General features: G+C 52.2%; 1 protein-coding gene across 1 annotated transcript in view; it reads right to left on the bottom strand.

Moving 5' to 3' along the window:
• The window catches only part of LOC142826530 (uncharacterized), an 82,877-nt gene extending 76,490 nt beyond the window's left edge, over positions 1–6,387 (bottom strand). Inside the window, exons 1-2 of the mRNA XM_075919253.1 lie at positions 6,382–6,387; positions 5,913–6,104 (exon numbers count right to left, since the gene is read on the bottom strand). Coding sequence (XP_075775368.1) covers positions 5,913–6,104; positions 6,382–6,387 — 198 coding nt within the window. The remainder of the gene's footprint in view (positions 1–5,912; positions 6,105–6,381) is intronic.
• Positions 6,388–13,049: the final 6,662 nt, after the last annotated feature.

The raw sequence follows: 13,049 nt of genomic DNA, 5'->3' as shown, positions 1-13,049 counted from the left end.
AGCTAACAGACAGCAAGGAACATGAAGCATGCTGCCTTCACGGGAGCATGCATAAATCACTTCAGAGGGTGTTGGGATTGATTAGGAGAAGGCTAGGGGAGTGGGCAAAGTGTCACTGTAGAAAGGATAGAGAGGGCTCTAGATCAGACTGAAGGGTGAATCATAGGTTTGAGGGGCTGTGAGGCCCCAAGTTACTGAAGAGGATCAGTCTCAATCTAACCATCAAAAGAAGGAGGATAAATATAATGCCTTTAGCATCCTTTCAGGCTGAGGGTAACTCAGTGGTTGAGTATTGGCCTGATAAACCCAGGGTTGTGAGTTCAGTCCTTAAGGAGGCCATTTAGGAATCTGGGGCAAAATCTGTCAGGGATGGTACTTGGTCCTACTGTGAAGGCAGGGGATTGAACTCAATGACCTTTCAAGGTTCCTTCCAGCTCTAGGAAATAGAACCTGTTTATAATGTTATAAATGAATGGAGATGCCTATCATTCTGAAACAGGTGTCTGATGGTTTGTTGTTTCTTTACATTTGCCTTTCTCTTCCTTTCAGAAACTGACGGTTTAATTTTGCCTGATAGTTATGGCTAAAGCAGGGGCGCAGCCACAGGTGGGCATGAGTGAGCTGTGTCCCACCCCTTATCACCCTGCCCCAGCGCTTGCCTTGCTCAGCCTGTCTGGCACCCTTGCCAGGAAACAGGACTGGAGCACAAGGGCTTTCCCTGCTCCAAATATCCAGCGCTTCTGCCACGGTCTGGGGTCAGGGTACACAATTCTGCCTGTCCAGTGCTTCAGCCGGGAAGCTGGGTCAGAGACTTGGCCTGCTCCACCTGGTACTCTTTCTGGGGAGTGGGACAGGGACATGGGGCCTTGCAAGCTCCCAACCTCCGCTCCCCAGCTGGAGCACTAGAACGGGACAAGCCCCTCTGCCCTGACCCCACTCCCCAGCAGCAGTGCTGGGAGGGCGGGGTAGGGCAAGTCCCCACAGCCCAACCTCCACTCTCCAGTTGGAGGGCTGTAGCTGGCAAGCCCCAGCACCCTGATCTCACTCCCTGGCAGGAGCGCTGGGCAGGGGGCAGTGCAGGTGGCGGTGCACTTTCCTTTAGTCCGCCCCATTTTTCCAGGGCCCCTGGCCAGAGCATCTATTGCCCCCCAGGGGCTAGAGGGAGGAGCAGTGGCCCTGATTTCTCATGCCCCACCCTCCTGCCATTGCCCACCCAACCTAAACTAGGATCCACCTTAGTGTCCCAGTCTGCCTACACCACTGGGCTGAAGCCTGTAGCTTAAATTTGCTCGCAGAGAATGGAGCAAGTTGGAAATGGCCTACTCTGCTTCCATTGATTTGTAGCTATACCATGACATAAGGGGAAAGACTGTAAGACGATGTTGTTAGTGATGTCACAAACTTCTATATTTAAACATAGCAGGCTTGTTTTTTCCCATCCGTGAAACCCAATCTGCAGGCCACTGGTCGAAAATCAATCCAGAAACTGAAAGTTCTAACTGAAGAGAAGGCAAGGCCAAGAAATGCTGGTAATGGGTTAATTTGCCTCATCCCCTTCCCCTTTGAGAGTTTCTGTTGAGTGGGTCCTTTTGGAGGTCCCCAGAAATAAAGTGAAGCTGTTCCAGTTTAACCCACAGGAAAGAAAGAGGTGCCGATACTTCCAACAATCCTCCCTGAGGAAGCATCTTTGCTTAACACCAGAGCCATGCAGTTTGCACATATTATGGGGCTGTATAAAGCCCAAAATGTCTCTCTAAAAAGGAATGTCCAAATCAGTGCAGTGTGCACAGACTAATCCTGGCCTATTCTGTTAAATGCGTTTTTCCCCCTCCAACTGGTGGATAGCCATTTTTTTATTCCCTTTCTGGCATGTTTTGAGACTTATTAATCTTGCATTGCTATTACAATGCAATGTCTGTTTTGATGTATGACTCTTGAGTCATATGTATTGTTCCAAGAAAAATATCTCTAGTCTCTTTACTAAGCATTTTTTGCTCACAGCTTACAGCCCATGTGATGAGCAAGGAGATAGACTTACAGATTTTTCTGCAGTGGGGGCTCGATACTGAGAAATGCAGAATGCCCCTTGCAATGTGCTCAGCTACCTGGATTCCAAATAACTTCAAAGGGAATTGATGTTGGACAGCTCAGCACCTTGTACGAAATGGCCATCAGTTTCTTCCCTTTTTCCTCCTCCCCCAAATCTATGTATTATAGTTCAAATTATAAATTGCACTTAAAAATATTCATTGAATATCAGCCTATAGAATAATTGCCCTTTGCAGAGATGTCTCATGGAATCCAGCTGAATATCCATCCAATCCAGGTGTTTCCCCCTTGCTTTGCGAAGATAATGCCTCAAGCATTTTTTGTCTAACTTTCAATCATTTTCTAACTAAGTTCATGTGAAAACTGCATTTTCTTCCCACATCCTGCTACTCTGAGGGATCCAGTGGGCCCTTTTGGACTGTGCTTCCTTCCAGTCCGACTCTGTTTGGCTCCAGAACGTTTCCAAGAGTTGTGGTTTTAGAACACTGAAGGAGCAGTGTTTAAAAAAATTGCAACTGAACACTTTTGGTAATAACTATCTTGTTAATTCTCTGTGGGGCTCCTTCCTACAATAAGCTCCACGACCACCTAGAAGAGTTGCTACAAGATTGGAGGCAAGGTGGGAAGCACTTGACAGAACCTCTGTAAGCCACCCACACATGCAAATGTGGGGCTGGTTTCAGCCCTAACTCAGGTAAAAGTAATAGGGTGCATCTAGACTGGCAAGATTTTGCACAAAAGCGGTTGCTTTTGTGCAAAAACTTGCCGCCTGTCTACACTGGCCGCGAGAATTTGCGCAAGAGCACTGATGTTCTAATGTCCGAAATCAGCGCTTCTTGTGCAAATACCCTGGCGCTCCCGCTCAGGAATAAGCCCTCTTGAGCAAATGTTTTTGCACAAAAGGGCCAGTGTAGATAGGCAGCTAAGACATTTTGCGCAAAAGCAGGCTAAACGGAAAAAAGCCCTAGTGACCGTTTGGAGGCTCTGTAGCTACAGGCAGCTCCCGGACTTCCTGGTAACCCGAGACCCCTTAAAGGCAGACGCAGCCTGCAGAGGCCACGAGGCAGAAGCAGCTTTGCCACGCTCTGCAGAGAGCTGTGCCACGTGGCCCCTGCTGTCCCCAACGCCACCCGGAGCACGATGGCAGCTCCAGGGGGGGGATCAACCACCCGGACCCCCAGCACAGGAGGCCCCAAAGGGCAGAAAGAGAAGTGCCCCGTCCTGGTCCCTAGGGGAGCTGGAGGCCCTCCTGGACCTCTGGCAAGAGGAGGCGGCCCTCCACGACACCCACTCCCAACGCCGCAACACCGACATTTTTCATCGCATGGCCCAGGCGCTCGCCCAGCAAGTACATCCAGCTCAGACCCTGAAGCAAGTCCGGGCTAAAGTAAAAGAACTGCACATGGGCTATGTCCGGAGCAGGAGCCGACACCTGCCCCCACTACCAATGGCTCCACCACATCCTGGGCCACCCAGCTCCGCAGGAACCGGCCGTCCCTGTGGACACAGCGTGCACCCCTCCCCCCCCCCCATCACCAGGACCAGCGAGAGAGGTGGGAGAAGGAGACACCACCAGTGGGTTGGAGGACGAGGCCAGCACCGTCACCCTGCAGGCCCCCTCTGGCAGCCCCGACGTCTCCTGTGCATCCTCGGAGGCCAGGTAAGGATCCACCGGTGAGTGTTGCACTTTGCACTCACAAGGGCGGAGGGGAGCCAGGTGCCCGGAGGGGGGAGAGGAAGAGCACGTCACTCGGGCCACATGAGCTGCACACTGTGTAGCATTAGGCAGGAAGCAGCATGTGAAACCACGTGCAGCCTGGTGACCAGCGGCATGTGGGCACAGCAGGCAGCTCCAGGGCATGCCTGGGACCATGCTGCTCACACACATCCGGCAGGACCAGGGGGAAGGGTGGATGTCGGCTGGAACCAGCCAGGGCCCCAGGGGTTCAGGCCAGAGCCCGCACCTCCGCAAGGGTGCAGACGCAGAACAGCACACTGTCCCCTGCCTGGCGGTGAGGCACAGCCAGCTGCTCATGGGAAAACCGCAGCGTCACAGCCCTGTGAAAGTGGCTCCCACTGAGCCTCTCGCCTGCTCCCGGTGCCTTGACTGGCCCCCCCGAGGGAAGTCCCCACTGTGGCCACACATGTCCCTGGGCTACTGTGTGTGAGGGCTAGCAGGAGGGGGAGGGGAGAAGCGCTTGGGCCGGCCATAGGTTTTGCTGCAAGGATGGTACACTCCCCAGTCACTCTCCTGGTTCTGTCCAGGAGACATCCCACATGATGGGAATCTGAGAGCCCAGACCACGTCTGCCATATGTGCTCCCAGGCACTGTAGGGATTGATCTCGCTCCCTGTCAAACACCAGTGATTAGCCCAAAGCCTCACAGCCTCCACCGGCAGGGAGTTCCACAGGTTAATACAATATACGCACCCTCCCACCCTCCAAGGGGCCAGGACACAGACCGGTGGTTACAATACATGGAGGAAGACCCTACTCCGGTGGTGGTCCTCCTTGCAAACATACAACACGAGGGGCAGGGGGGTAACCGAGTGGGCCCAAGCCACACTACTGTAGTGTCACCTGGGCTCAGGGGTGGAGGGCATGGGGTGTAGGGACAGTGGCCGGGCTGACTGACTGACCCATCCTTTTTTCTGTTCCCTGAAGCGGAACCAAGCACAAGCCAGAGACCTTCCAGCCGTGCAGCAGCAGCAGCAGCAGCAGCAGCACCCCCAGCTATCCAACCATCAAGGTGGCGGGTCCGGCACCGGGACCACCTGCTTCAGTGGCATGTTGAGGCCGTCGAAAGAATCGAGGCATCCATCGCCCAGCATGTGGAGGTGGACCTGGAGTGGCGCCAGCAGACCTGGCATCACTTCCTGGCCCACTGTGATAGGGTGTGCGAGGCTATTACTGCCCTCGCAGCACACATAGGCCATGTTGTACACTATGGCATGGCCGGGCCCCATCCACCCACAATCCCTTCCCTAGTACTGCCCCTGCCCCCTCCTGCAATGGCCCCTCCTGCCCACCTCCCCGTGCTGCCTGCCCCAGTGCGGCCTGACCCCCATGTGCAGGTCTGCCCCCGCAGCAGCAGTCGCAGGGGCCACCCCTTCCAGCAGTAGCTCCTCCTCTCCCAGTTCAAAGTCTCCTCTCTCTCCCAGTTCAGAGCCCCCTCCCCCATGTAAATAATAAGTTGACTTTTGTTTTCCAAAAAAACTGTGTTGATTGTTTATTGGGAGGTACGGGGAAGAGAGGAGGGAAGGGTTGGGGATGGGAGGGAGATGTCGAGGGAGACTGAGGTGACCCTACTCTGGGGCCTGGGAGAACAGCTCCGTGAGGGACTCCCAGATGCATACCCCATCGTGGTGCACCTGGGGGATGGCAGCTGTGTGGGGCTGCTCGAAGGCCTGGCCCTTGCCTGCCATCCATGCTGGGAGGAAGGCCTCCCCCTTTCGCTCCACGAGATTATGGAGCACGCAGCCACTACCTCCGGGACATTCCGCTCACCCGTCTCCAGACGGGTGAGCAAACAACAGAACTGGGCTTTCAACTGCCCGAAGGCGCACTCAACTTGGTTGCAGGCCCAGTTGAGGCGGTCATTGAACCGGGCCCAGTTGTGGTCCAGCCGCCCCGTGTAGGGCCGCATTAGCCAGGGCAGCAGGGGGTAGGCCGCATCCCCCACAACACAGATGGGCATGGGCACATCCCCGACAGTAAATTCCCGCCGGGGGAAGTAAGTGCCCGCCTCCAACCTGAAAAACAGGTCGGAGTTGTGGAGGATGTGGGAGTCGTGTGCCCTGCCGGACCAGCCCGCATAAACGTCCAGGAAGTGGCCACAGTGGTCCACGAGGGCCTGGAGTACGACAGAGAAGTAATCCTTTCTGTTCGTAAAATGGGCCACTTGATGCTCTGGGGCATGGACAGTGATGTGAGTTGCATCCAGGGTTCCCCCACAGTTGGGGAACCCGAGGGCAGCGAAGTCGACCACCATAGCGTCCACAGCTCGCAGGCAGATGACTCTCAGGAGCAGAACGTCGTTGATGGCGTGGACGACCTGCAGAAGGGTGCAGAGAAACACAGGGGAACACATCACATAAGGCAGGGTTAGTGTGTGCTCCCTTGGGGGCCCCCCCGTGATGCCCTCTGTCCACACACACACACACACACACACACACACACACACACACACACCAGGGCCCCCTCACCAGCAGGCCTGTGCAAGGGCAGGATGGGCCAAACCCCTGGGTGACCCAGCCTGGAGTCTTGGCTTCCCCCGCCATGAAGTGCAGCACCTTCCTCCCACCCCACTCCCCATTCCCCCTGGGACTTACCTCCATCACGATGGCACCGACGGTCGATCTGCCCACCGGGGTGGCCAGCTTCCATAGCACGATGGCGACCCTCTTGTCGACGGGGATGGGTGCCCGCAGCCGGGTGGTGGTTCTCTGGAGCGCAGGGGCGAGCCAGGCATATAGCTCCAGGAATGTCTGCTTTCGCATGCGAAAGTTCTGGAGCCATTGCTGGTTGTCCCATTGCCCCAGGACCAGCCGGTCCCACCAGTCCGTACTGGTGTCCAGTCTCCACAGTGGCCTCTCCACGGTGGGGTGGGGATGCCATGGCCTCCCTGTTGAGGGCGTCCAGAGCAATCTGTGCCTCCAGGTCCTGGAGGAGGAATCCAGCAGCCTGGAGCACCAGCTGCAGGCACTCCAAAATGGCCGGAATGGGCCAGAGCAGGCACATGGCCACCCCTGGCTCCATGGCACAAAAAACTAAGTAGATTAAAAAAAACAGGCAAAGGCACTAAAAGGCACAAGGCAGTGGTGTCCAAAAAGGCAGAGGGCAACCACAAAAACTACTACGGCTGTCAGTTCCTGAAAGAGGTCTCCACGCAGCAGGAGACAAACTGCTGTCCAGGGAGATCCCTTTAAGCACGTGTCTCAAAGGAGCTCCAGCCTCCGCCCCCAGAAAGGGCTGGTGCCCTTTTGCCCTCTTCAAAATGGTTCCAGGCTTCTGCTTTTGCGCAAAAGCGTCCCACCAATATAGACGCGCTTTTGCACAAAAGCGCGTCATTATAACGATAACTCCGGGACCAATCTAGACGCTCTTTTGTGCAAATACTTTTAACGGAAAAACTTTTCTGTTATAAGTATTTGCGCGAAATCATGCCAGTCTAGACGTAGCCATAGAGTTCCTAAATGCAATTTTTCCTAGATATCTCTCCTGCAAAATCTTCAAGAAGATGTCTAAGCACATATAGAGTTAAGTTTAATCAAAAGCATCACTATATCTGGAATAACAGTGGGAAGTGTTGAGTCCTATAGGTAGTGTTTATTTCAGTTGTTGCACTTGTTCTAGTTATGCAGGTTTTATCCCTTGTTTGGATTTCTTTATTAATTAGTGGCACCTTCACAACAAGTACGTATCTCGAGATCCTAACAGTTGATATCACTTTTGCGTATAATGGGAAAAACATATTCATTTTCTCACACACATATTACACAAATTAAATTATTACATAGTCTCCTGGACTTGTTTAGTTTTTAACTATACATAAATACAATGTAAATAAAAAATTGAAAGCTCTTTGGGGCAGACATCTTGTCTTCTTGTATTTGTCAGCATAATACCCAGCACTCCTAAAATATTAAACAAACAACACTAAGATAGCTTGAAAAAAAGAAAGTCACTACATTGGAAAGTGAATGAGAAAAAAATTCTTTGAGCATGTATGATCATTTGTCTTTCTTAACATGCTTTAGTTGTCTCCAGATAATTAAAATCTTTCTTCTTTTCAAGGCACTGGAATGAATTTTTACTTATTTATTTAAATATTATCTTTTGTTTTCACACATGTTACTTGGTTTTAACCTTAGAGCTCCTCTACTTCTATGATTCTGCTGGATAGGTGAGGTTTTTTTGTTTTGTTTTGTTTTTTACTGACATACTTATTTCAGAAGTGTATTCTGAAATCCTTAATGAACTGCTAGGTTTTTATGTTTAATCATTTGCACCTCTGAGGGCTTTCCTTGAATTTCATGAGGAGTTCCATCTTCAGGCAGTAAACAAAGTCCTTCAGTGTTTCCTTAACAGCACTTAAGTGTGGTGGGGGTAGAGAACACTTTTTAGCAGATTTAAAAAACATTATAGAAAAAAATCGCCTTTACTATGGCAGTGCAACCCCAGAGACAACAATGGGTTTACACTGCTGCACCTAAGAAGATAATTTGGCTTTGCACATGGAAAGCTTGATTCTGCTTTTATTTACAGCAGTGTAAATCCAAAGAAGTCAATGATGCATGTACTATTGAAAACTGTATCATTAAATTGTTTAGTTTCCTAGACTGGAAGTCAGAGGGAGGGGTGCTGAAGAATCCCATGTTCTTTGAGCAGAGGCAGTTAGAACTGCATCAACGACTAAAGAGATCTCTTTCAAGTACCTTAGTCCCAAAGGGTATGTCTACACTATCCCCCTAGTTCGAACTAGAGGGGGTAATGTAGTCATACGGAGTTGCAAATGAAGCCCGGGATCTGAATTTCCCGGGCTTCATTTGCATAAAGCCGGTCGGCGCCATTTTTAAATGCCGGCTAGTTCGGCCCCCGTGCCACGCGGCACGGACTAGCTAGTTCGGATTAGGCTTCCTAATCCAAACTAGCTGTACACCTCGTGGAACGTGGTCTGTGCTGCGTGTAGCTGCGCGGCACGGGGTCCGAACTAGCCGGCATTTAAAAATGGCCCCGGCCGGCTTTATGCAAATGAAGCCCGGGAAATTCAAATCCCGGGCTTCATTTGCAACTCCGTATGACTACATTACCCCCCCCTAGTTCGAACTAGGGGGGTAGTGTAGACATACTCAAAGCGATTACCGAACACCACATGGTACCAGGTGTAAATAGAATTAAAGAAAGTTACCCGAGTGGAAGAATGGAGCAGGTAAAAGTGAGAGCAAGGGGAAGACTTTCCTTCCAGGGTGGGAGCAGAGGCTGAGTGTCTGGCCAGGGCATATGTGCAGGCGAACACCAGTGCCATCAGGAGAGCACATCAGGTGCCTGTGCTCATCCAGGAGGCCTTGAGGGAGAGTTTCAACCAAGGACACCTGTGAGACTCTCTCCCAGGCCTCTCCACAAGGGGTCACTGCATTGCCTCTGTGTGCCTTTGCTCCCACATCCTTCCTGCCTTTTTCCCTATCTCCAGAGCAAATAAAAAAGTATTTTTGTTTGAGCAAAGAACTCTGATGTTTTATGTGGGGGGATGTACAACAGGGGAGGGACTGGGGGGAAAGAACCTGGAATGGGGGAAGGGAGAGGACGTGGAAAGAGGGCTCAGGGATGGGTCTGGGAGTGGCACCTGCCTCTGGTACCTTGTGAGGCTTCGGCTGCCCAGAAGGTCCCACTGGCGTGTTCAAAGGCCCTGGCAGCCCCTAGTGTGAGGAGGAGAAGCCAGGGCGTGGGGGGGGGGGGACAAGCAGGGGCAGGTAGCTAGCTGGTGGCCCACACCATATACACAGTCATGCATTCCATGACAGACATTATGGAAGAGCACATGGCCTCCTGCTGGTGTAACAGCTGCTCCCAAATGGTCTTCCACTGCTCCCAATCAGCTCGGCACTACTTGCAGTCAGTGACCCACTCCCGGTGCTTCTCATCAAACTCTGCTCCTCCTTCTCCTGCTTGTTCTCCACAAGCCTGAACTCGTGGCGTCTGATGCCAGGTGTGTCCTGGCCTTATTCAACAATGAGGGGGGAGGTGACGGGCCTTCCAGGAAGGCATCCAGCTGCTCATAGAAGTGACAGGAGTGTGGTGCTGCCCCAGAGCAAGAACTTTGCTCCCTGGCCTTTGTGTAGGACTGCCACAGTTCTTCTATCTTCATGCAGACCTGGTCCAGGGTCCTAGTGTGCCCTTTGTCCTCCTGGCTGGCAGCCATCCGGCCATACACATCGGCATTCCTCCCTCTGGTGCAGAGAGCCTGGGTGTTGATCTTCTCCCCTCAGACTCCAATGAAATCCATCATCTCCACACCATTCCAGGCTGGTGCCCTCTTGCATCCCTGGCCAGGGGCATCAGAGTACTGGCAGCCGTGTGAGAGTGCCGGCAGCCGTGGGGGACACAGGAGTGCTGAGGTCCGCCCTGGCTCCCACAAAGTGCATTGTGTGGCATGGGGCTATCAGGGCTGGCCTGGTGCCATAAGTTCTTTGCTTTCTGCCTGCAGCTTTAAACTCTGCAGGAGAAGGGGAGCAGTGGAGTTGTCAGGTGTCTGGCCAGAGCGGCTACAAGTGCAGCTGTGAGAAGCCTCTGGAGGTCAGTTATTTTGCAATAGCAGCAACTGAGCATCCACACTAATGCTATTTATTTCAAAATAAACATTATTCCTCGTGACAAGTAGGAGTTATTATTTTGAAATAACCATCCTGTTATTTCAAAATAACGGGCTTGATAATGTGGATGTTCCACTTGTTATTTCGAAATAACTCCCTAGCGTAGACCAGGGCGAAGGTTCTACAGGACCATTGTTTTTTTAAGTTTTAATAGAGGGATTTGGAGCTGATGTAAGGATGAAGAAACAACCTTGCAGTTTTGGTTGCTGAGTCCTTGATAAGAGACCAGATTGTGACAAGAATCTAAAAGGGGGGGAAAAAAACCCTCATACCAAGACTACTGAGAGAATCTTTGACAAGTCAGTTAGAATTTGTCAAGTAGTGGGAGTAAACTACTCCAGAATGCATGGGCAACCAGTCACGAACCTATGGGGAGATTAGCCCTCGGCCTCTCCCCTTGTGCTCAAGGTTCCTCTCCTCCCTTCCCTCCTCCCAGTTGTCCCTTCTCCTCCACAGGAGCACAGAACATTGCCACTGCATCACCCCCGGCCCTGGTGTGCTGAATGGCCCAGCTGTTGCACCTCCAGTCCTTGTGTGCTGGGCAGCTCGACAGTATGGCTGCAGCACACCGAGGCCTGCAGTGCCAGGTGGGAAGAGTGACCTCCCAAGAGCAACCGCCCTGAGTCTCTGCAGTAGGCTGATTTTGACACTGAAGATGGCACAGAGAATCTAAAATTCTACTAGAAAAGAGACCTGAGACAAAAAGGTTCTCAGAGCTCAAACTCAGTCAAACAAGAAGCTGCACACACTGTGAAAACCAACACACGCCAGGACAGCGCCAGATCTATGGGAAAAGATGTGAGAGGTAATGGATTACAGCAGTTTGTAAGCATCACGGACGTGTAAGAGGAGAATGATGTCAGCATAATTGGCTCAGATGCATTTGTCACAGGCGCTGTGGACGCCATTGCAGCGGAAGATGAATGGACTGTCCAACTGAAAGGAAATGTGTTGCCAAAAACCAGACTGTGAAGGAGGAGTGGGGACCTTGCCGCAGTCTCCATCTCAGGCATGGGATCAGAACCATCCTTAGCGGGCTCAGGGCCCAGGTCAGGCTGCCCTATGCCAGGTGCTGGGCCCAGGATAACCCCCTGCTCTGCTCCTTCCACCTCCATTGCACCCCTTCCCCCAAGCCTCCACTCCTGAGCAACAGGACCTGGGAGACAAGTGGTGGGAAGGAGGGCTGGCATGGGGAGTAGCAGGGGTCGCTGTCCCCAGGAAGCAGAGCGACCCAGCCCTCACCTGCTCTGCTCTGCTGCCATCTCCTAGTCAGATCACTCCATTTCACCACAGTGGTGGGAAGGAGAGCACCCCCCACCCCCACCCCAGCCTGCTCTCAGGGGGAGCAATGCGGAGTGGGCTGGGGCGGGGGTGCTCCATTTCCCATCACCACGGTGAGACAGCAGGGGTCAAAATCATCTTAATACATCTCAGAGAATGGACAACACTAATTATCACACACACGGAAGGGGGGGGGGAGGAGGGCAAAAAATCAAAAGCCAGAAAGTATTTTTTTTGCTTCCGCCATGACTGGCGCCTCAGCCAGACCTTCTGATGCTGCATTTTTCATCCAATCTTTATTATGGTATTTTAGAACAAGAGTTGGATGTAGCAGTTTCTGTCTAATTCCCAGCCATGTCCCAGGGTTGCATTGCAATGTAGGGAGATTTTTCCCTCAGCTCCAGTTCTCCTTCTGAAGCATTTGTTGCAGCTGGTGCCCCCCCAGGCATTAAGGAGTAAGCTGGACTGACCAAAGCCAGAGGCCAAAAAAAAGGGGGCCTTTATTATGTGTCTCACTGGGGAACTAGGCCAACTCCAAACTTTCCCTCACAGCCCAGGCTGGGTGGGGGCATGAGGAAGAAAAGGAGACAGCAGGACTGGAAGAGAAATGAAGCAAGTAGCCCCATCCGCAGTTTACTTGAGGGGAGTGAAACAGGACAGCAGACCACCTAGATCCCACTAGCTCACAGTCTCAGCCACATCTCTGGCTGCAGACCTCACCCACCTCACCTCAGCTTCTCTGTGGGTCACAGATGGAGGGCACGGCTGCAATCTGGATGCTGCCTTTGCTGGAGAGTGTAGTAAGGAGCCTTCAGGCCAAGTTGTCTCTTCTTGTTGCCACTTGTATTACCTTCCTGAGAGACCTAAAAGGGGCTTGTAAGGAGGAAGGCTGAAAAATAAGTCTAACCTCTTTGAGGACAAGGAGATCATGAGCCAGTTTAAATATTTTCAGAAAAAGTTTGAGCCCAATTTTGCTTCCTCCTCTTGTGCATGGAAAAACGCCTTTGAGGATGCTTTTGATATGTGCCATGCATATTCCGGGGAAGCTAAGGAGAGGGTATTTGCTACTCAACTTCCTGGGGTCATCAGTAATCTGTCTGGAGTCCTGTCTTCTCCTGGGGGTATGGCGGCTGTGGCAGCGCCAGGGGAGTCAGAGCTTCCGCTGGACTGTTATACCCACCTCCCGTGTGCACCATGATGGATAATCCTCAACAGTTGTGTCTCTTTCCACCTTGTGTAGTGCAGTAACTTCAAAAACCCTCCCTTACCCCAAGTGCAGCATTGCACTTTAGTGCACAAAGGCCACGCCATAGACACGCTGATTCTACCTGTGGGTATGTCGTGTA

Source organism: Pelodiscus sinensis, chromosome 1, assembly GCF_049634645.1.
Source record: "Pelodiscus sinensis isolate JC-2024 chromosome 1, ASM4963464v1, whole genome shotgun sequence".
NCBI classification, from domain to species: Eukaryota; Metazoa; Chordata; order Testudines; family Trionychidae; genus Pelodiscus; species Pelodiscus sinensis.
This window is presented reverse-complemented; position numbering and strand designations above follow the sequence as displayed.